This window comes from Neocloeon triangulifer, unplaced genomic scaffold (genome assembly GCF_031216515.1).
Source record: "Neocloeon triangulifer isolate White Clay Creek 2 clone unplaced genomic scaffold, ASM3121651v1 ptg000002l, whole genome shotgun sequence".
In the NCBI taxonomy this organism is placed as follows: Eukaryota; Metazoa; Arthropoda; class Insecta; order Ephemeroptera; family Baetidae; genus Neocloeon; species Neocloeon triangulifer.
In genome coordinates, this window is record NW_026775545.1 from 4,026,971 (window position 1) to 4,050,737 (window position 23,767).

General features: G+C 38.4%; 4 protein-coding genes across 8 annotated transcripts in view; 2 read left to right on the forward strand and 2 right to left on the reverse strand.

The window, feature by feature from the left end:
• LOC132205104 (uncharacterized) overlaps nt 1-5,672 on the reverse strand; it is a 75,415-nt gene extending 69,743 nt beyond the window's left edge. Inside the window, exon 1 of the mRNA XM_059633976.1 lies at nt 4,660-5,672. Coding sequence (XP_059489959.1) covers nt 4,660-5,661 — 1,002 coding nt within the window. The 5' untranslated portion in view covers nt 5,662-5,672. The remainder of the gene's footprint in view (nt 1-4,659) is intronic.
• Nucleotides 5,673-9,897: 4,225 nt separating this feature from the next.
• On the reverse strand, nt 9,898-23,764 carry LOC132205468 (ubiquitin-conjugating enzyme E2 H). 3 transcript variants are annotated; one of them, XM_059634525.1, is made up of 3 exons: nt 23,682-23,764; nt 12,410-12,800; nt 9,898-11,484 (listed from the first exon to the last, which is right to left on the reverse strand). In XM_059634525.1, the coding sequence occupies exons 2-3, from the start codon at nt 12,626-12,628 to the stop codon at nt 11,152-11,154; spliced, it is 552 nt and encodes a 183-aa protein (XP_059490508.1). In that variant the 5' UTR covers nt 12,629-12,800; nt 23,682-23,764; the 3' UTR covers nt 9,898-11,151. The 3 variants fall into 3 exon arrangements, with proteins under 3 accessions (XP_059490508.1, XP_059490506.1, XP_059490507.1); XM_059634523.1 differs by lacking the exon at nt 23,682-23,764 and adding an exon at nt 12,915-13,073; XM_059634524.1 differs by lacking the exon at nt 23,682-23,764 and adding an exon at nt 12,855-13,015.
• On the forward strand, nt 13,121-15,561 carry LOC132205467 (ubiquitin carboxyl-terminal hydrolase 12-like). 3 transcript variants are annotated; one of them, XR_009442708.1, is made up of 9 exons: nt 13,121-13,207; nt 13,410-13,653; nt 13,847-13,988; nt 14,058-14,222; nt 14,311-14,485; nt 14,541-14,669; nt 14,731-14,953; nt 15,074-15,361; nt 15,434-15,561. XR_009442708.1 is itself a non-coding variant. In XM_059634520.1 (8 exons), the coding sequence occupies exons 2-8, from the start codon at nt 13,454-13,456 to the stop codon at nt 15,285-15,287; spliced, it is 1,248 nt and encodes a 415-aa protein (XP_059490503.1). In that variant the 5' UTR covers nt 13,121-13,207; nt 13,410-13,453; the 3' UTR covers nt 15,288-15,429. The 3 variants fall into 3 exon arrangements, 2 of the variants coding, with proteins under 2 accessions (XP_059490503.1, XP_059490505.1); XM_059634520.1 differs by lacking the exon at nt 15,434-15,561 and having other exon boundaries at nt 15,074-15,429; XM_059634522.1 differs by lacking the exon at nt 15,434-15,561 and having other exon boundaries at nt 14,731-15,429.
• On the forward strand, nt 15,429-23,331 carry LOC132205466 (uncharacterized). The gene is made up of 10 exons (XM_059634519.1): nt 15,429-15,677; nt 15,728-15,845; nt 15,962-17,164; nt 17,245-17,453; nt 17,509-17,910; nt 17,967-18,162; nt 18,215-18,496; nt 21,815-21,926; nt 22,093-22,507; nt 22,558-23,331. The coding sequence occupies exons 1-10, from the start codon at nt 15,639-15,641 to the stop codon at nt 23,092-23,094; spliced, it is 3,513 nt and encodes a 1,170-aa protein (XP_059490502.1). The 5' UTR covers nt 15,429-15,638; the 3' UTR covers nt 23,095-23,331.
• Nucleotides 23,765-23,767: the final 3 nt, after the last annotated feature.

Sequence of the window (23,767 nt, forward strand, 5' to 3'; positions counted from 1 at the left end):
AGCTTATTTTTTTCTAAAAAAAGAAAAACAGGCTGAAGTTTTACAAGTCCAAAGTGAATTAATTCATTTTTAGTAAAAAATTATTTTATTATTTTAATCGCAATGACCCAATTCACAAATATCCATTTTCAAATTGAATTTCAGAAGCGAATTATAAAAATGAAGACTTTCTCACCACTCGTCTTATATTTACAAGTTAACAATGAATGAAAATGAGTCTGAATTTATTTGCTGCAAGTCAAACAAAAAGAGGAAATTGATTATAAATTTACACGTGATTGTGAAATCATCAGAATCTCATTGGGTCTTTTTTTATCTCAAAATTTTCAGCAATTCTTGCTAGAGGAAGGGCCGTTTTTTTCTCTAAAAATTCAATGTTTCGCTCACAAAAATTGAACATTTTTAATTATTTTTTTTCTTAATAGTTTCAAAAATGAAAACAATAAATAAAAACTAATTTTTTGTTAAAAATTTAATCATAATCATAATTTTTAAGCCATCTTAGACAATTTCATTAAGAATTACTTGAGCATAAGAAATCAACCTCGGAAGATTTTCTTTGATTGATTTTACTCCTTTATTAACTCTGGAATTCTATTAAAACTTTTTTACTAAAATTTAGTAAATTTATTTTCAAGCAGATGAAGCTTTGTTCTTGGTGCACGAAAGCAATATTAGCAAATGGGCTGCTCACTCACTAGCCACACTGCACGTGCGTTCACATGAAGTCCACCCTGGCAGGCGTCCCTGAGGATTTCTGAAGCAAGGTCTGGTATTCGTGGCACGCGCCGCTCGCTTTCAACCGGCGATCGTGCGTCCCTTTTGCACGGGGTACTGATTAATAAAGCACCTTGGCCGATCCGGCGGCCTCTCTATCGCATGCACGCACGTTAGCAGCACAAAGGGGTAGCAGCATGAATAATCATGAATAAATACACCCCCGTGGTCATCCCCGAGCCATAATACCCGCCCGCCTCGCGCCGCCGCCACTCTGGCGTGAAGATGAAAGTGCCAACGCACAGCAGCAACGGCGGCACTCAATGCCCGCTTTAATTGCACCCTCGCAGGCTAATTGGTGTTTGCCGCGCGCACCAGCGACCACTCGTTCCCTTTCAAAATCGAAACAAACTACAGAGAGAGTCGCCCTGTGCAGAAACAAACGCGTTCCGCTTTCTCCTAAAGGCATGTTATTTCTTGACCCCCGATTTGCTTTGCTGCATAATTTATTATAGTTTGTTGAGTAAAAGCCAAATTAAATAATTGTTTCTTTGAACTGTTGCAAACCTTATTAATATTGATTTAACTTTGCTGAAAATGTTTTGATAAAATACAATTTTAAACTTATTTCTTTGCTGCAAGGAAAATTTATTTTAAAAGATTTCTTGTCTTAATAACAAAATTAATTTAAAAAAACTAGAAACAAAAATAAATATTTTGTTATAGTTAATTAAAATTAAAATTTATTACAAATTTATATTTATTAATATTTAACCTAAAATTAAAAGTAAGGTGAACGATTCATATTGAATTCTACCTGAAAGCACTTGTTATTTACTGTTGAGCTTCATGTATACAATCGTTTAAGACCCTTGAAAGGATCAGCGTGATATGCCCGTTTAATTTTATATCAATGAAAGTGCGTAGAGACGAGTGAATGGTCAAACGAACTGAAAGAAGTTTATGTAGCGCGTGCAGAGAGAGGAGCCAAAAGCGCGCGAGGGTCAAAAAGGACAAGTTTCTCGAGCACAATTATCGACCAAATTTAAAAGCAGGGCCCGCGAGGCTGGCTGGAAGCGCATCTGGCCGAGCTCTATACTCTCATTCTCTCCACTCGTTCGCTCTTCTCTTGTGTTGGCAGCAGACACGGCCCGAAAACACAAATTCACGGGCTGAGAAATAACACGCCCGGCCGGCGGTATGAGCGAATTTGCGAGGGCGGATCCGCCTCTGCTTAAGGGCTGCATCCCCCGAGAGAGTAATTTGTCTTAGAATTTCGCTCCAACGTCTCTCTTTCCGATGAAATTTCACGAGGATAATATCCGAGTGTCGTCGCAACGACGTCGCCGAGCCCTACTTGCCGCCCTCGCGTTCACCCGTGCACCCGGCATTATCAATCAAACTTCAATTAGCTCCAGCGGCAGCGATAAAGTGAGTGCGAGGCTGCTTGAATTTGACTGCGCCGTGAATAAATCACGCGCGGGGCCCGTCTCCAAAAATGGTTCCGCTCGATTAGGAGACTTCTGCTGCGGTTTGCTTCGCTCTCAATTTGTCAAAATAAGTTCCTTAGTGACAAATTGCTATTTGTTCTCTTCTATTCCCATTCTAAAAGCCTCATAATCTTTGAAATTAAGTGCTGTTGATTAAAAAATGCATTAAATTTTTTATGACAATTGCGTCCAGGTCATTGCTGATTTTTTTTTTATTTAAAAAGAAAAAGTCGAGACCCTCTACCAGTTTTGGTTACAGTTTGCATACTGATTTTGATAAAAGTACAAAAAAAGAGTCAGCAAATTGAAATAAAATGACATTTTACCAAAATCTGATGATAGAAACCGGGATTTAACATTGCTGAAAAATTTTATCGAAATTGAATTACTGTGGAATTGAAAAAAAAAATGGGAATTCAGAAAAGAAAATTTTTAATTTAATTATTATCATTGTCATAGGCAAGAATATTATATAAATAAAAATTTTCTCACAGAAAAAATAGGAAATTTATCTAAAAAATTCTCAGAAATCTTACCTAAAAATAATTTAAATCATTCAATGGTGTAGAAGTTTGCACATAGACCGAACTTTTCCAATTTTTAAATGGATTCGCAATAAAAACGCAGCTTTCAGGAAATTGATTCTTTTGTGTGCAAGTTTCTCGTTGGTGGCGGCGGGCGGGCGAGAGAGAGAGAGTGACGTCAAAATTTGTCCCATTCCTTGATCGGCAGGTCTTTAGAAAAGCGCGTGTGCGGTGCTATTTACCAGCCGAACACATCTCACGTCGCGCGCGACAGCAGCATTCGCAAAAGCGGGGGCGAACATTTCCATCACATTTTTCGTGTGTGCGCGCACCGGTGTTATAAGTGGAAAAGCGGCTGATAAATCGCCAGGACCGCTGCCAACAACACTTAACTCTGCGTTATAAATCCGTCAAATTAATCTTTTAAGCTTAAATTATGCGCGAGGCGTTAAGTGTCGCCCTGGGAATTATTATAACAGAGCAATCAATAAAAGTGAGGGTGTGTGTGAGAGAGAGCTAGAAAGCCCCCCGAATCTCTCCCTCACTTCAGTCGCTTCCAGTGTTTACTCTTCTCGTCGTGTGCGATTATTATTCCGGCGCGGACGACAATCACGGGAAAATCGCCACCTGCTCAGCTTTTCTGCCGACGTCGGTGTTAATTACACGGGCGCGCCGGCAAAATTATACTTCCAAATGCGGTTTATCTCTCTCTTTGTTGTGCTGAAAAGCAGCCGAGCATCTCATCATTGAAAAATATCTGGGTCGCTTGTGACTGACTGCTGATGTGTGCCAGTGAGAGGGAGCGACGGATTTCCAAGAACAGCCGCAGCCACACATGCCTCCCTCTCGTATCTGTATCTTCGTCCGATGTGTACACGAACATGATTTATGGTCGATAATTCTGCCGCCGCCGCTGCAGCCTTTTGCAATCAGGTCAGCAGCAGCAGCAGCCGCCGCTGCTTTTTGCTCTCTCCCTCTGTCAATCTCGAAATAATTAGCATAAAAAGCGGGCACGCATATTATCTGCACTGCACGAGTCTCTCCGGGGATGGCAATCTGAACGCGGCTGGGAATTAGCGCATGAAAAGACCGCCTCGGACGGGGATCGACGGTCGCATTCATTCAAAAGTGCGGTAAATAAAACGTTATTCCGCCGGCGGTATATCGCCCGCCCGCGATTGAAAGCAGCTTTTTATTTGTTGTGTTTCAAAGCGGGCTGGAGCTTTTCGGTCGCAGGGATAGATGATATCGACGCCGAGCGACGACTTTTTTGTGTAGCGAAAATACGTTCATTTTGCGCAGTTGAACGCGATCCATGCACGATTCAGTGGGTAAAGATTGCATGCAAAAAAAAAACTCCACCCACTTGATGAGAAAAAGCGACCGACAAGTTACGGGTATTTAAAAGTTACCTGCGAACTTTAGACCAAAAGTTTGGATTTCAGAGCATTTTGAATTCTCTTTAAATCTCTTGGTATAAGTCGAACGAATTAATTTTTGAATTTATTTATTATATTGATTAAATTTATGTTTATAAAAGTTAATAGAACTGTAAATAATTGTTAAAATATAAAAAATGTATTTATAAGAATATAAATGTTAAAATAGGAAATAACGCGACACATTTAAAGTACCGAGAGATTTAAAGAGAAATCAAATTATTTAATATTGATTAGAAGCTTATGCATATAAAAGTTAATGGAACAGAAAATAAATGTTAAAAAGGCATTAAATGCGTAACGTTTTTTCCTTTTTAACATTTATTTTCTGTTCCACTAACTTTTATAAGAATAAATAATATTTAATCAATATAATATATTAATTAAAGTAATTCCTTTGATTTGAATTTTTTTTTAAATATCCCTTAAGCCACTAATTATATCAAATGTAAGTAAAGAGATAAAGAAAATGGGTTGTTTTTCACTAACCTTACAATCCTCGCACTGGAAATGTACTGAATAAGTCTGGCCACAGTCATAACGTTCTACAACAGCATCAAAAAGATGTGCAGCCTTTCTTGCAAGCCGATCCAAAGATAGAAGAGCCTCAAGGTGGCGATTACACTCAAAAGTACGTAACAAACGACGACTTACAGGCACCTCTTTATTATTAATTGTATTACTCCTAGCATTATTGTTGTTGTGGTTGTTAATTGTAAAAGTGTGTCGCTCATCTTCATTCATCTCTATTACATTATTATTGTTGTCGTCATATTCTTCTTCAAGACCAGCCATCAGCACACTCTCGACGGAGTGCTCGCAACAAAACGGAAGTCGCAATTTTGAAACCTTCCTTCCAAATTCGTAAATACTCTGGTTGTCTTTTTTACACAAAGTCTCAAAAACACTTGGCTTTAAATAATGAAGGCACTGGTTGAAATACGGAGGATGTTGACTTCGCTTATTATTTTCTGGCGTGTCGGTGGTGGAGGAGGCGGCGGCGGCGGCTGCTGCTGCGGACGATGATGATGATAATGACGACGGCGGGGGTGGCGGCGGGGGCGGTCTACTGCTGGCACTATTATCACTAGAAATAGCACTGACAGTTTGCTCGAGCGAACAGGGCGGCGGGCACGTGTAGTGCGGCCGGTGCTGGTCTCTGCGAATCCGCTCCTCCAGCTGTTCGGCGGCCGGCGGGATGTCGTCGTCGTTGTTGTTGTTGGGGGCACGCACCGGGGGTGTACTTCCGGGGGTTGGGCAGCCCAAGCCCCAAGATGGCGGAACACCGATGATCTGTTGCTGCGTGGTGCCCATGTTGCTGTTGAGCAGCTCCGGGGGCACGGTGTGCGGCCACCAGGACGACGAAGACATCAGGGTGCGGTTAGGCAGCCCTGCCGAGGCCCGGGGCGAGGTCCAGTTGGCGTGAGCCGCTCCGCTCAGGCACAGGGCCGAAGCCACCAGCCAGCAGAAGAGGCCGGCGGCCGGGGGCATCGCGGCCCCCAACCTCCTTTTTCTTGCGCCGCTTCCGGCGGCAACGCAACGCTGCTGGGCGATGCGTCGCGCGCTGCCGCTCGCCAACGACGGCCCCGCGCCCGTTAGAACTGAGGAGCCGGCGTGCCCCCGAGGTCTCGCACCCCCTGCAGGGGCGAGTGGAAAAAAGGCAGGTAGTCGGCGAGGCGAGCAGCAGGGCGGCGACCGTGGCAAAAATCCCCGACGAATCTTGCGGCTTCTTCGGGGTCGTGCCGGCGGCGCCGCAGCGGGCTCTGCCGGGGGTCGCAGCTCTGGGCCTCGGAGGTGTCAGCGGCGGCGTCCAGAGGTGAGTGAGAAAAGTGCTGGGATCTCGCTTGGTGGTTTCGGCGCGAGCTAATAGACGCATTTCCAGACGTGATTGGGGCGAGACTTGGAAAGTCCTGCCGCGACCTGAACAACAACCTCGGTGGATCTGCCAATGGGGGGCGCTGCTGCTCCTGTTGCTGCTGCTCGTCGTCTACGACCACCACCGACACGGCTCCGGATACAACCAGTTTGATCAGCGTCAGACAACTAAGCAAGCATTTGCGCACCCAGCAGCCGACGATGTGCGAGACGACGAGCGCGTAGAACAGTCCGTAGAACACGGTCAGCGACGACGACTTGGTGCTCGCGTAGAACGCCACCAGCAGCAGCAGCAATGACGAACTCACGACCACCTTCACAAGGGCACCATTTCTCAGGCTCATACTGCCGCCGTGCTGCGCCTAGCCCTCCATGATTTGCACTTTTCTCTTCCTCTGTATCTCTTTCTCTCTCTCCGGCTGGTTCGTTGGTCCTGCTTCTTCTTCTTCTCTCTTTTCCTCAGCGCAGCTCTCTCCACTGTCACACTCTCTCACATTCACACCGCGGCGGCGAGCTTCTCTCTGCGCGCCTCTCCCGCACCGGCGGCACCACCATCGCAGATGAACCTCGCTCGGCCGCGCCGATCCAGCTCGGTTTCCAGCGCCCGGCGCCGGGGCGGCGCCACCCTGCGACCCATCGTATCCGCCACGTTGCTGAAACCATAACCAGATGGCGAATCGCACTGACCCACAAACACAGCCTTCCTTAATCAACTTACTTAATAATATGCGCGCTCCTTCCTTAACGGCCTCTCACGTAATCCTCTGCTCTCTGCCTCTTCCTGCGAAAGCACGCCGCCGATCGCATTTCCGTTATTTGACGAGAAGCTCTTCTTCTTCGTCGTCTCTGAATAATACGCCATCCTTCCGTGCTCTGCATGAAATGAGCTCCCTGCGTGACTAATCAATCGGCCGCTAATCAATTGGAAACCCGATCATAGTTCAGAAGTTCGAAAAGCTGGAGCTTCGCAGCACAAAGTTATGCAACCGGCGCTACACCAGTGTCAAACAATAAGCCTACACGTGCTTTGGCAGGAGCTTAATGGTTGCGAGTTATATAAAGAGCGGCGAACTTCAGTGAGCTTTTCGCGATTGGCACCTTTACAGAAATAATACCTTCCATGACTTCGTTCTATTGCGTTTATTTTAAATTCCATTTTCGTTAATTCTATGCTTTTTTAACTCTAAAATACTTTCAATTAATATGTTATTAAATTGAGCGTTTGCTTCTGTTAATATTGTAATTTTCAACACATTTAATATTATATTTTGCCGTTTCACACCGAAACATAAAAAGGTTATTTTCAAGTTTCATAAATTTCAACTCTACGCATTTTTGGATAAATGTAATTTATCCAATTTATTAAATTATGTTTTTTACAAGTATTAATTAACAGTTATTTTTATATATCAACTTTAAACTTAATATTGATTAAAATATAGCTATAAAATTTAATTTGTGTTGTGTCGTGATTCGTGATACATTCAGAACAGTGATATTGAAAAATATTTTAAGAAAAGTGCCATATTCATTTTGAATATTGCGACTTTCTATCTATACCTCGTTATTTAAATTTCTTTTTTTTTTTGTAGCTCTGCAAACATTTTTTAATAATCATTCCAGTCCAATCTCGGTAGTGTTGGCCCAGAAAATAACAATTTTTCTTCATTATTTTCTCTCCATCTGAAATAAAAAGGCCAGAAAAAGTTAACAGTTGGTGTGCTGCAAGTTGACACGAAGCAAAAGCTCTCTGGTATAATATCCATTTAATCTCGAGATTGATGAGCATCAGTAAAGCGGAGCAGAGCTCGTCACTCTCGTCCTTGGACCCCACATAATGTACAAGTGAAGCGAAACAAAACCACCTCTCAAACTGCACTTTGTTTACTCGCAAGCCAGAGCAAATAATTAAATCCTCGTAACAGAGGCAGCCGACGACGGAGAGAGCATGGATTGTGTTCTGGCTGCTGTCTAATTATTTCAGTCCCGGCAGCAGCAGTGTTTGTGCAGATGCAACTGCTGCCAGGAAATAAAAAGAAAAAAACGGCGAAAAAGTCGGGGACACGTACGACGTGTGTATAGTATCACAACTTTGCAGCTGCAAACGACCGTGTGGTGCAACAGAGACATATGCGATGTATATTCTGACGCTGGAGCTCGGGCGGTTCAAAATTATGCTTTGAAATATTTTTGCAATCAGAATGTTTGCTTTTACAAGCCGGGACGAGTGATATTTGTTTTGCAAAGCGGACTTGGCATGACGACAAAAGGAACGCAAGGCCCGTGTTAAATTTAATTTAGCAAAGATTTTAGCAACACATCACTGAGTAAAATATGGTTTTTATTCTATCGGTGTTTATAAATAGATCAAAAACTGAAAGCTTGAACATTTTTTAGAATATAATAAATTAGTTGATGAAACTAATAAAACAATCAAAGCAAAAAATTTGAATTGTTGCCAAGCATTTCTTTCCGCTGACCTTAATTTTTATATTTTTCGCAATCACAGTTTATTAGTTCAAAAAAACAATCAATTTTTTTTCATCTCATTGATGCGATTGTGATGCAATAATAAAAAACAATTTTTTTCTGCTTACAATTAGAATCATTTAAATTATTATTATTATAATTTTCTATTTTTACTTGATGTAATTTATTAATTTTATATAATATAATTATGATAATGATTTTATCATAAAAGTAAAAACTAGTTAGAAAATAGAGATTGATGAACTTGTGATATTTTTAATGCATCAAAATAGCAAAATAATTAAGTGACGTTGATTTACAATCTGCGCATAATTTTTATGCATACAAAATTTATCATATTGACATATCAGATCAGAAATCTTTAAATTAATATAATATTTGATGAAACGGGTGAAAATAATTCCACATCTTTGCTTTTGTATTTTATGGCAAAAACTGGGTAGTTCAGTAAAAAAGAGAGGATATTGTAAAATTAAATCATTCATGCTGCTCAATTTATTTATTGCAGGATTCTTCATTTTTCACTCTCTTTATCTCGACTTTTTACAATTCCTTTAATGGATGAGAAAAATCACCGTGTTAAATAGCCGAGTTGGATTGTAAAAAGATGCATTTATTGTAAAACGAAACTGAAAACTTGCCAAAAGATCATGATTTGGCGCTTTCTTATATTTAATGTGATTTTTTCCCTTTTTCCGCCTTGAATAAAACCCAATACACAATAACGTACAGCGCTTGAAGATAAATCTTGTATCAAAAGAAGTAAATCATTTCCACTTTCCACCCCTTTGCACTAATAAAAGATTTAAATTGCCTATAAATCGGGTGTTCAAGTGAGAAAAGAGACTCGGCTTTCCCGGCGGCAGTGATTATTTTGCAATAATGTAAGTTGGCTGTGTGAGTGAATGGAGTGGAGAGGCGCGGTCTTTTGTCAGTCTGGACGTCGAGAGGCACACATAATAGAATTGCATGGGATGTGACAAGAAGTGCCTGGTTTTCAAGAGAGCGACCTACTTTCGTGTTTTGCCCTCTTATAAAGCATCGATTACTTATTCACGGCCGGCTCAATGCACGAGATCGTACTCTCGGGTGCGCAAAAATTAAATAAAACTAGGTCAATTTATTAGTTTTATTACATGTTTATTGGCTTTTCCATTGATTTTTATTCAATATAAAACAAATTATTTGTTTTTCATCTTAATTAACTCTTCTCGCAAAGAGGGCAATCAAACAGATATTATCATACACATAACAGAAAGTGGCGTGATTCATCCGATTCATATTTGCCAGAAACCGTGGGACGTAACTCGAATTAAAATAACTTACAGCGCCTAATTAAAGCTTATCATCTCGTACTTCCAAACCAATCGAATGATAATTATTAATATATTTATTACAGAACCAATGATGTTATTCTCAAATTTTTGCAAACACAGTTGCGGAAGGTAAAGAGTTTAGAAGTTGAAAATAAAAATCGTTTTACATAAACACAGTCAAATGACAAGGGGGCAAAAATATCTTCTTAGTTATTTCTCTCTAATATCGATTTCCACATTATTTTCTTCCTTAAAGCCGCTTTAAGCCTAATTCACATGCAGATGTTGAAAATTTTTGGACTTGAGTCATCACCTAGACAGACACTTACTTCTTTTAAAATTCAAATATAATCATTTCATTATTTCCATGAGCCGGCACACAACGTGGATTTAAAATCGTTACTGCGCTACAGTTGGCCTAACTCTTTTACAAAATATAAACATTATTTTGTCTATTCTCCACTTCGGTTTCTAAATTTGTTTTTGTTTCGATTCTCGCGTGTTTCAATTCAAGTTGAGACATCCATGACAAAAAAAGAGATTAATTGATTAATATATGGACTCGGAATAATCGAGTCGCGCGGGCGTGCAAAGCAAGAAGAAGTGAGTTGCTGTTAATTCTCTCGTGTCACGCTGCAATGGTAGTACATAATTAGAGCTCAGTAATTAATATAATAATATATGCTATGTAGTTGCATAGAATAATAAATTTATGTAATTAAAACCATGCTATGTACATTTTGTGTTTTGCTGCAGGGGCTGACGGAGACTGACTGAGTTGACTATATCAGAAAAAATGGGTGGCACAAGTTGAAAAATGGTTGAAAATCGCAAAAGGTGTCGCCAAAAATTATTGTTGTTTTCCTTTTTCGAGAAAATATTTTTTGATCAAAAGAGTTGTCCTATTTTTCTGAGCCCGTTCAAAAATTATCTACTATTGCTCGAGTTTAAATTTAAACAACATGGCAATTTGAGAGATTTAACATCTTTCAGCAAATTGAATTTCAATTTTCTATCGATCCGAGGCCAATCTGGCCCATACACAATTTATATTCCAAATCGACTACAAATTCTGGCAATAGAACTAAAACCGCAGATCCGTGGCCCGTGGACGCCTCGCTGGAAGTGCTAACAGTTGCTCAAGAGAGTGTCAACAACTTTATCGTTAATAATATATAATTATTTGTTGTAATTTTATCCATCATCATTTATATCAACAGGGGCGTGTGTGTGAGATTGATTGCGGGGGAGATCAGTTCGTTGGGCGCTCGAACAAGTCTGTGAAGGAGCACAAAATCGGCTACAACTCCATGTCTTGCGCCTCGTCCTCGCTGAAGTCAGACAACGACGACTCACTGTCCGAACTGACCGCTTTTTGCTCCTGCTCACGCAGCGCCTCCTCGGTCGCGTACTTCCGCACATACTCCTGCACCTTTTTCTTGTACTCCTCGGGCTTGTGCAGGTACATGGCAGCGGCGTCCCCATTCAGGGGATCGATTGGGTTTGGATAGGTCAGTAGCTGCGGTAGGAACGACTCGAATATGTTGGACAGGTCGTACAGCGCCGTCCACGCCTGATTTATAACGTCCAAGCACACCGTTCCAGACACTTCGTCGATGTTTGGGTGGTAAACCTACGCAACAGTGGAAAAGGTTACAAAAGATTATTACGATTATTAATTAACCTTTAAAGTGGAAAACTACAAATTTTTACTTGTAAAGTATATCAATTTATGCAAATGAACCTACAGCTCTGGCATTACTGCGGAATACAAATATAAATTGAGGGCAAAAATGACACAAACTTTGGCTGAAGTGGAAGATTATAAAATTGTATCTTCTTGAAATGCGGCACAATAATTTAATAACAAAATTATGGAATACAGATTTCAAGAAACACATTTTATTATTTTTAACTTTTTAAATTTAAACTAGGGATGAATTGATCTATTGATTTGTGCTCTTTAGTATCCATGAAAAATTTTTGATGCATATTGTAAGTAGAGCAGCAAATATTTTGAATATCTATTACTTAAATTTGAGGTCATAAAGCTTCAGAACTATCAATAAATTGTGTAAATTAATAAAAAATTTGTTTTAATTTAAAATGCTACCATTCTTATTTAAAGCTGTTATTATTCAGCCTGAAAATTGGGGAAAAAATTACTTCTTTCTTTTATTTTGATTGATATAAAAGGTCAAAAGTTTGCCTATAAATAAAATGATCAATATCAACCCAAATGGAAAGTATCCTTGAAATCATTCTGAACTGAAAAACTGTATTTTTAACTAAAAAATTAATGTTCTTTAAAACAATATCAATTATTTTTTGGTAAAAGATGATTAATTTTTTTAAATTTGTATTTATTTAGATTTTGTGGAAAATATTTACTCTTATCACTTGTGGGAACAATGTTGGTGATGAGCTGAAATTTTTATCTTTGGCATAAATATCAGAAGAAAAAAAAACAATCAATTACTGCAAAAATTTAGCAAAAAGATAATAAAAAAAATGGCATTGGAGAAATTGAGGGCAATAAAAAATGTGACTCAAATCACCTTATTCATGAACCCGATTGATGGCGACTTGAAAGGGTACTGCTCTGGCAGGTGGACCCTGACCTTCCACACTCCGCCTTCGTACGGAGTGCCCCTGGTGCCATAGAACTTGACGCAGAACTCGTTCAGGCCCCCCAGGATGGTGACTTCATGCTTGCTCTCAATCAGCTTGATGACATCCGTGTCCATGCGACGCTTTCCTGCGCTCGGCGACGACATTTTGCGGGCACCTGTAATTCCGACCGTCCGAACGAGAGCAGTGGTGCGTTCTTCTCTCGGGGTGAAGGTGCGCTGCTCCTTTCAGTCCTCTCTATCTGCCTATTTGCGTCTCTCGCAGCTCAAGGCTGTTTTACAACATGGAGGCCAGCTGACTGGCTCGACTCGAGATCGCCTGCAAAGCAACAAGATTTAGCGTCATTCTAACCTCGTTCCGTGCCAATTTTACGCTCAACCCAAACGCCAAACCCTGACGGAGCGATTGGGAAGGGAAAGGGGTGCTACTCACGCTGTCCACCCTGAGTTTCGAGCTACGCAAAATCTGACTTTCAATGGCAATCTGAAGCGATTAGTTTGCTGCACGGCCTGTTCACTCCTATGCGCAGGTTTGTACCACTGTTCATACTTGTGAACTGGCTGGTCACGTGACCGTTTCATTGGTTGTTATCATTATTTCGTTTTCCAATAGATGGCGCTAGAAGGCGGAAAACGATTGAAAGTACATAAAATAATACCTCATGGGATTGTTTTGATTGATTTGTTATTTATCAAGTTCTAACAAGCTAAATTCTCAGACTGTTCGTAAGTTAAAATAGAATTACTTTGGAGTGGAATTAAAATATAAATCATTAATGATTTATTGTTTTTCAGCTCTAATTGGCTTTTTTTAAATGTAGAAATGTACATAAATATTGCATAATTGTTTTTAGTCGCAGCTACTCGGCTCGGCACTCTCGACAGAATTGAATTACATACTTTTTATTATTTATTGATTCATTTGCAGAATACCGAAAAGTCTCACCCAATTGATTTCAAATTGTACCAGGGATGATTTTGGCTGTATCCAAGAATGATGATGAAGGGAAAAGAAAAATGCCATCGGTGGAAGTTGAAACAGTTAATAAGACGGGAAGATCTCATCTAAACGTTCAAGTTAGGAAGTGCCATTACATTGATTGTGATAGCACTTCATTAAATGGAATTGATCTTAAATGTGCTCCAAAGGCTTCAAGTATAAATAATGCTGAGTGAGTAACATTATTACAAAAATTAATTTTTGAATATTATTAATACTAAGAATTCGATATATTTTTTATAACTATTATTGTATCCATATAATGTGTGTCCGTATTTATGATTTTATTCAGATTTTATTAATTTAGTGAGTTTGCAATTTTCCTTCAATTCAAAATTACATACTAATAAGAGCAATTTTTATAGGCGTAGAAGACAATGGTTGATAAACATGGGCTTGCCTGCTGATGATGAGCGAACAGATATTCGATGTTGTGTCAAACACTTTGACATAAAATTTTTTTACGGAAATGGTAAACTGATCAAAGATGCAGTACCTAAGCCATGGGTAAGAAACTTGAGTATAAGAGATTGCTATGCATTGAAGTTTTATGAAAATAATGTGTAATACTATCAGATGCCAGCTTTACCGACGAGAAATCTAGATCCAGATGTGGAAGATGTCAATCCAATTGGGGAGTCTTTGGATTGTTCAATACGAAAAACATTTGATGCTGTTGACGGTCCATTGCGAGGATTGGTGAATATGGGGAACTCATGCTATATAAATTCACTTTGCCAGGTATATAAAAAAAATAAGAAGTACTTTGTCAATGTATTTCACAGAGGCTACAATTGGCTGCTATTATTTCCATGGTTATTTGTTTTAGGCTTGGTTTGCATGCAGCTGGATTTGGATGCTGCTTAATAATCACAAAGAAGAAAGTTGCCAACTCTTGAAGTCTAAAAGTTGCATTATTTGCTTGCTGAAAGAAGTTGGTCGTGAGGTAACAAAAACTTGTGCTGAGCCTTTCACACCCTTGGACTTGCTTACACAAATTTGGAGTAAGTTAAAAAAGTAACATTTGAACCTTATTGGATTAGACTATTATTCTTATAGGCACAAAAGATTTTGACGAAGGTTTACAGCAGGACTCCATGGAATTGCACAGAATGTTACTCGAAAAGATTGAGTCGTTGGATAAGAAGGGAGTGAGTGAAGTTTTCGAGGGCAAAGAAGTTTTTGAGCGTAAGATTAAAATATATATTTAGAATTACATTGCATCAATATCCTCCAAAACAATATGCAGGTCAATGTTTAGTGTGCGGCAAAACCCGGTATTTAAGTCAGCCCATGTACGACCTTTGCCTACCCATGGCATCTGATTTGAAGGAAGCTCTGCGTATTTACATGAACAGTGACGATAGCTGCGTTCATGAGCCGTATTGCTCACATTGCCACAGAGGAACTCCACAAAAGGAAATAATTTATTTTCAGGAGCTTCCAAAAGTTTTGGTAATTCAACTGAAAAGGTGATTTTGATTCAAATTTTGATGAGCGTTGTGTAACGGGGATTTATTTAATTTATGTTTTTTATTATTTTTTCAATTTATTATTATTTACTCTGTAATTAATTTTGTTTCTGTTTCCAGCAATCCAAATGAAAATGTGCAGACCCATTATGTGACTAACAAAACTGAGAAGAACATAACTTTTATTTTTTCAACTCGTCTTGTTTTTTTTGCAAGCGTTATTTTTATTTGTTATCAGGGAAGTTTTAGAGTTAAAAAAAGAACATTTTACTTTGTGATTTCATTTTGTAGGTACATGGGTGAAGGAATGTTATTGGTGGTGTTGAAAAAGTGATGTCTGTGGTTTTGTGTTGATGTGCCTCATCAGGTGGTGTGTTCATTTCAAAGAATTAATTAATACGGGATCTGGTATGGATTGAATAAGTGATATTATATTCATACTAAATTATTCTCTATTCAACTTCAATAATAAAAATTTAGGTTCAGCAACCAGGCCAACCAGCTTTTGAAAGACTCTGGTGAAATTGTCTTGGACTATGGTTTGACGTTGAAGCAGAGTATCTTTGCGTTAAAAGATGGCCAAATTATAAAAAAAAATGGAACTGAGGAGGTGTCATTTTTTTGCAAAGCCATCATCCATCATGAAGGTGATTTGAGCAAAGGACACTATATTTGTCAAAGTCTAATGCAAGATGGTACGATCAATATTTACAACGATTCGAAAGTAAGCGAAATTCACATATCTTACAATTTTATCAGTACATTTCCCTGCAGGTGTCCTCCTTCACTGTACTGGATGGTGACAGCCAGAAAAGTGACACAGGTTACATATTATTTTATGAGAGAACCACTTCTGATTCTGATACTTCTTTTGAACACTTTCAATCATCATGTAAGAAAAATAATTATGCACAGAAAGCTAATAAAGCATTAAGAAATATGATCTTACATGATTTGTTATGATTATTTTGAAGCTTCGTACAATAATTAATTTTATTTTCAATGTAGGTAATAGAACACCAATGAACAACCCTCGAACCGTCGAGAATCAAAACCTTTCGCCTCAGATGCTGCAGTCATGGACACCATCTTCATCACCAAGGCTACCAGTTAGAAGTTCTCCTCGTACACCACTTCGCCCATTGAACTCGGATTCCAGCTGTGGTCTGATAGGAGAAAACTGTCAGGCTTCACCACAATTTCAGCAAGAAACGCCTTCATCACCCTATCTGCCAGCCAGAGGCCCAAGAACAAGAAAGCTGCAAATTTCTTCGCAAGCAGACAATTATCGATTTTTGAATGATAACTCTGAGCTGGAGCCTGCAACTTCTCCAGGGTCTCCATACAAACCAAGAAAAAAAATTCAGAGACTGAATAGTTCCAGCTTTGGTGGATCTACAGCATACAATCTGCTTCAAGGGTGCCCTTCGTCCAAGAAGAATCTCAAGGCAGAAGTGGTGAAACAATATGTTTTGCCTCATCTGCCTTTAAATCGGTCGAAGCCTTTTGGTCGGAAACCAACAGACGAACAACATAGACAATCATTACCGCAGCATCAACAAACACCATCTCAACAAGAACTACCACCTCCACCACCTACGTACCCACCTCAGACTTTGCCGCAAGTAACCACTACTCTGCAGCAACCACAGCCACCGCATGAACAACAGGTAGCACCGCCATCCGAGAACGATACACCTACGACACCACCACAAGAACAACCTCGTCCAACACCACCTCAACAGCCACAAGTACGACAAATACTACCACCTCCACCACGATCCGGACATGCGTGCCCACCTCGGACTTTGCCGCAAGTAACCGCTACCCTGCAGCAACCACAGCCACCGCATGAACAACAGGTAGCACCGCCATTCGAGAACGATACACCTACGACACCACCACAAGAACAACCTCGTCCAACACCACCTCAACAGCCACAAGTACGACAAATACTACCACCTCCACCACGATCCGGACATGCGTACCCACCTCGGACTTTGCCGCAAGTAACCGCTACCCTGCAGCAACCACAGCCACCACATGAACAACAGGTAGCAGCATCTGAGAACGAGCAAACTCCAACACAACCGCCTCTATCACCGCCTCAACAACCACAAGTAGCATCACCTCAACAAGAATCACCATCACCACCACGTCATGCACAAGAACAGCAACCTCCACGTCAAAAACAACTACCAGCAAATCCATGTAACATAAAAAGATATTAAAAAAAAAAAAAATTACGGAGGACCATACGCTTTATTAAATATTATCTTTTCTTTTTCCAGCCAAGAAAACACTATTTGAAAAGCTTGACAGAAAGAGTTTGATTGCATTTGCAAAGAAGAAGAACAAAGAGGTCAAGAGGTTGAAAAAGATGAGGCTTAAAAGAAAAGCCACCAACCCTGCTTCGAAGGAAGCTGCCATACTCTATTTACGAAAACACCTGCCTACAAAATGCGTCGATTTTATTGATCGACAAATCAAGCTTCAGAAAGTAAGATTTCATATAATAATGATGTTTTAATGAAATAATAACTTAATCTCAATAGGTGAAGCCACAAGGTCGAAGATATGATCGACAAGACCTTATACTCACCATGGGTCTTCAGAAAGGGGGACGAAGAGCAAGAGCGGCTGTCAGTGACATGTTCATTCTTCCATCAAAAAAAACTCTTCTTCGTTTCACGCAAGGGCTAAGCATCGAACCAGGAATAATTGAGCCTATATTGGAGGGTGTTGGAGATTTTACATCAGATTTAGAGGATGAAAGGGACTGTTACGCAGTTCTCTTGTGGGATGAATTATCCATTGATGAGTTTTTGATGTGGTCCTCAAAGTGGAAAAAATTTCAAGGATTTAGCGATTATGGGCCAGGAGAGGAGACCACCAAAGAATTGGCGGATCACGCACTTATTTTTTTCGTTGTTCTGCTCAGAAACAAGAAGGTCAAGGTTGGTTAATTTTTCTTTTTATTTATATTGTTTTTCATTGTGGTTCTAAATTTCAGTTCCCAGTCTCTTACTATTTTTCTACAGGAACCACGCCTTCATCAGTCTTAGCAAATTTGATTGAAAAAAATATTAGGAGGTTGAAAACTTTCGGAGTAAAAATAAAATTTTGCACTTGCGACCAGGCGCCGACAAATTTAAAGGCCCTGGAAATATTGAAGGCTTGCGCAAACAAACCTTATTTTCTAATAGATGGTGAAATATTTCTTTAACTTTATTAAGTGATAAAACAAATACTTTAATTTAGGGGAAGAAATTTGCTGTGGCCCGGATTTCGTGCATATAGGAAAATGTATAGTAAGCATGTTCAGAAAGTATGACCTGGAAATTGGACCTGGACGATATGCCAAAATTAAGCACGTAGAGGAACTTTTAAGTTTAAAAGGCAAGCTCATCGGAACAACATTAGCACCGAAACTAACGGCTGCGCATATTTATGCAAGAGACAAACAGGCCATGAAAGTGAAACTGGCATTCCAGTTGGTCAGCTCCAGTGTTGCGGCTTCTCTCAATACGTTAATTGCGCAAGGTAAGTCAACAATATAGATTAGTTCACAGGGTGGATCTTCAGTTTTTGGAAACAGGTAGATTTTTCCGGCAGAGCCCGCATCACAAAATTTTGATTTCCAGTGTCGTGATTTTTTCCCTGACCTAAAAAACAAGGAAGAGGTCAAAAAAAAAATCCTTTTAATGGTCATATATTAAAAGTAAAAAAATTAAAATGTGTTTTATAAACTTAATATCAAGTATATATTTAATTTCATTATTTTTATTTTTAAATAAAAAGAGCTTATATAATTTACACAATTATCATTTATCTAACTACAATAACTTAAAATACTTCGTAAATAACTGTTAAATAATTAATTGTAATATATTACATGCATCAAAATCATATCACTTAAGAGAATTTTTTTCTTCACAATTTAATAGGTTATCATCTTTTCAAATTTTAATTTAATTTAAAATTTTATAAAAAATGTTATTTAATTTTTTTTTATTAACAAGGATAAAATACCATTTAACTTTCATTAATTGAAAATAAAATGTTATTTTTAATTTCATCATCATTTTATTATTGCAAAATCGATTTTCATGGTCACTGAGGTCAATGACCTTAAGTGAATTGACCTGCATGAGCGTTGCATGGTTCGATAGGTGAGGTCATATAAACACTTTTTTCATTATTACATGTTTTTGCGTATCTCTAACAGAAACAGAGTTATCGCTGTTTGAAAATTAATTTCGTTTGCGGTTCCGTTCTTAGCATTCTCACACACCGCGTACCGCGCCCAAAGTTGATGATAGAGATCTGAGAGTTTCACAACTTAATCTCCATTACTTGAAGGGAACATCCCTAAAATCTCCATTACTTGAAGGGAACATCCCTAAATTTTTATCAAAATATTTTCAAAATAGCGGATTTTACGGGACATTTTGAAAAAACCAAAAACTTCAATTATCTCGGCTTCTCTTGGTCGGAGAACCAACATCCGGGTATGGTTGAACTCGTCTCATTAAATTCTACAACTTTGCTGTTGATTGCAAAATCATAGGTCAAAGGTCAAGGTCACTTCCGATGACCTTGTTTCATTCAAACTGGAATTTGAGCATCAAATGCAAACATTTTTGAAATTCTGAGATGGCCATTCAATTCTTCGTGAAATTTTACATACAATGTGTGAAAATGGCGAAGTGGTTTTTTCTCTAATTTATATTAAAATAAAAAGATTAAAAAACGTGGTTTTTTGGTGCTCGGATCAGCGATTTTTAAGAAAATCGAAAATAGCTCGTTTTCTGTGCGTCTGAGGCAAAAAATGATTATGTTCAAAATTGATCCCCATTAAAAGTTCTATCTAAATATGCAAAGGTCATTGACCTTTTGTAAACTTGGGTCAAAGGTCACCTTGACCCTTGTCCTTCAGTGAAAAGACCCTAATGTGTGATACATGGTTGGAAAGGTTTTATCACTAAAATAACAATGGTCACCATATTTTTGTCTCTGGCTTTATTTTCCACCAATGTAAGCTGATTATTTAATATATAATGAAAGAAAATGCGCTTTTTTCACAATAAAACCATCATAACTAGGTCGAAAATGAAGCCGGAGACAAAAATATGGTGACCATTGGTATCCTAGTGATAAGACTTTTCCAACCATGTATCACACATTAGGGTCTTTTCACTGAAGGATAAGGGTCAAGGTGACCTTTGACCCAAGTTTTCAAAAGGTCAATGACCTTTACATATTTAGATAGAACTTTTAATGGGGATCAATTTTGATCATAATCATTTTTTGCCTCAGACGCACAGAAAACGAGTTATTAAAGTTTTTCTTAAAAATCGCTGATCCGAGCACCAAAAAACCACGTTTTTTATCCTTTTTTTTAAATATAAATTTAAAGAGAAAAAACTACTTCGCCATTTTCACACATTGTATGTAAAATTTCACGAAGAATCGAATGGCTATCTCAGAATTTCAAAAATGTTTGCATTTAATGCTCAAATTCCAGTTTGAATGACACAAGGTCATCGGAAGTGACCTTGACCTTTTACCTAGGATTTTGCTTTCAACGGCAAAGTTGTAGAAAGTGAAAAGAGGAATTCAGCCATACCCGGATTTTTGTTGTGCGATCACGGAAAGCCGAGATACAGCCGTTTGAAATTTTCAAAAACCCAATTTTGAACGTCCCGTAGAACCCGTAAATTTATAGATATTGGGGTAAGACTGGGTAAAACTATATATTTTTGAAAATCTCCTTGCATGGTCTTTCAGGTCCTAAAATTTTGTAAAGATCGCACGACCCTTGCCAACGCATTGTACCTTTCACGAATTTTCGCCGAGCTGTGATATTGATTGAATGCAGAATGTCAAAATTCACTTTTTTTGTCATTACACATTTTGTCGTTTCTGTAACAGAAATAGAGTTATCGCTGGTTGAAAATTAATTTCTATTGCGGGAAACCAATTATTCAGTTTTTATAATATTCAGTTAAAAAGGTAACTTTTCATCAACAATCACACCCAAATCATTCCTGGATCCACCCAAATACAAAATTATTATTAGTGACCTCCGAGGATAGAAACTTCAGAAATTATATTTAATTTATTTTAATTGAAATAGATATCAAATTTTTAAAATTTTAAATAACAATAAAAAAGTATGTTTTAATTTTATTTAAAAGGTAATAAAAAAATTACACTGAAAATTAGTAAATTTAAAATTCAATGTTATTTCGTCTTCAATTATTTGAAATTTTTAATTAATTTTAAATTTTTTTGTAATTGAAATTAAAATTGATGATATTTTAATAAATTATTAAATAGTATATAGTACTTTTCAATTGTTTTCAATATATAAAATACAAGTTATAAAATAATATATTCTATTTTAACAAATAATTAAAATTGGTGTGTGTGTAATTTAAAAAAATTATTCTAATATGAATTAAAAAAATTATATATGATAATTATGACCATGCATTTCGACTATTTCTAGCCAACTTTTTTGTCAAATTGTTTTCCCACACTTCACCCTTAGAACCCTGGCTCACCCTTTGAGGAGTTAATGTTTCTGGCTATCAAATCGAAATGTATATGTCTCCCTTTTAAATAGAATATTTGAGTCCATGGCGATTATAATCAATTAATTTTAATTTCCAAAGTAAAATTTGGTCGTTTCTGCATCTGATATTTTCCATTCGACGATAAAAAAAAATTATTAACAATAATAATAAGGCACGGAATGTTAATTCTCCAGGGGCGAAAATTCACCACGCCGCCTCTGTTACGTGTTCAAGTATTATGATTTTCATGGAATATATATTAGTAACAAAATTTTTGTAGGTCTCCTCCCGTCTGAAGCGTGTCATACCGTAGAATTTATACAATTCATGGACAACTTGGTCGACTCGTTTAATGGAAGCTCGTATTCGCATGCAAAACCTTTGAAAGGCCGGTTAGTATCATCATGATTTTCTAGACGAATTTGATTGAATTTGTCTTTGACAACTGAGCTCATGCATTTGGCTATTGATCGGAGCCAAGTTAAATAATGTCTTGGAATTATTATTATTAAGCCAGAGAGGTTTAAATAATAGGTATCATAATTTTCAATTTTTTAGGCTGCATGAATCCTCTGCCCACTGGGATTTTTGGAATAAAGCTGAATTATTTGTGGGGAAATGGAAGTTCAGAAAAAAAGATGGGACAACAGTCTGGACGCCATCCATACACTCTCTTGTTTGGCTGATTCGATCAATGAAACTATTTTTTCCGATGATGCGTGCAAGAGGGTTTGAGTTTCTCTTAACAAGAAGAATTCAGCAGGACCCTCTAGAGAATTTCAACGGGGAAATACGAGAGCAATGTGGTAGCGGACATTCCCCCACAGTTTTGACTTTCTGCGCTTGCTTGGTTGGAGCTTTTTTTAACCTTTTAATGTATCTAAAACTCCACAATGAAAAGAAAAATTGTGAGGACGATGGATTAAGCTGCCGTGAGCTGGCACCTTATATTTTTGATGCATTTTTTAGAAAGGTACATTTAAAAAATTAAGAATGAAAAAGTAATGAAATTCTTTCCATAAGGTACAACAAAACCCCACCTTGCCTTTGGAGCCTGAACCATGCGAAGACAGTACATCTGATGAGGAGTCTCAAGATGCGGACGATGAACTCATTGACTTGCAGAGCCAAAGTGATTCGTATTTTGGAGGAGTCGCATTGAAAAAGGTGGACAATGTTTTGCATTGTGCTATGTGCATTGAATCTGCGACATCCAGTGAAACACTGCCCAGCCAGGTCTATACCATGTTTAGAGAGTATCGCGATAATCAGTCCAAACTGCTGTACGTTAGCGACAATTTCGCAAACTTTGTTTGTTCAAAACTGAGGAGAATTAAGTCAGAGCTCCATACTAAACAGAGTATGCCAAAAGATGTATTCAGACATATATATGACAAGGTTTTGAATGATGCTTCATGTGAGTTTGGTTGTTCACGTCATTCTGAACAATTTCTTCAAATATTATTTCAATATATTTTTAAATGTGCAGTGCATTGGTACGCCAAAGAAACTTTGAGGAGTAAAAAGAAGTATTCTAAATATTACATTATTTACTTTTAATTTTTTCAAACGGATACCTGTCTGGAATTAAGAGAATATTTTTAATCATTATTATTTCTATTAAAAAACACTTGCTATGCGGCCATACATACGAAATGTAACCCGTTAATTTATTTTTCCGCGTATGACTGCCAATAAATAATATTTGTTTTGTGCGTTGACCGCTGGAGCAAGACCTTGTTGAGCAAGACCACACATTATTTTTATTGTTGATTTTTACCGCCGCAAAAGTACAATCCACAAGCACGCCTTGATTCTGATTGGATGAGAGCTCGATCGCTGCGCCTCTAGCGGATAAAGTATTGTCAAAGAAATTTAACATTGAGTGTCCCATCTCTATTTACATTGTCTCTGGTTTGCTGTGTCCCACTCCAGCTGTTCTCTGGTCAGCAGCTCCCCCCACCACCCCTTTTTGCGCATCGATTTCGCAAAGAAGTCAATAATTGAGCAATTTTTTGCGTCTCTTCTCCGTCACCTTGAGCTCAAAGCTACCCGCGGATGCTTAAAATAGGGACCGCGATTTACTGCTGAACTGATTTTGGCACGAATTTCTAGCCTTTTAATTAAGAATTTGGCAAAATACGTACCCTGATTTGAGAATTTCTCCAAATACGCAAGCGTAGCGTTGGCCACGCCCCCTACCAGCTGTTGCTCCTGTTGTCAAGTGAACACT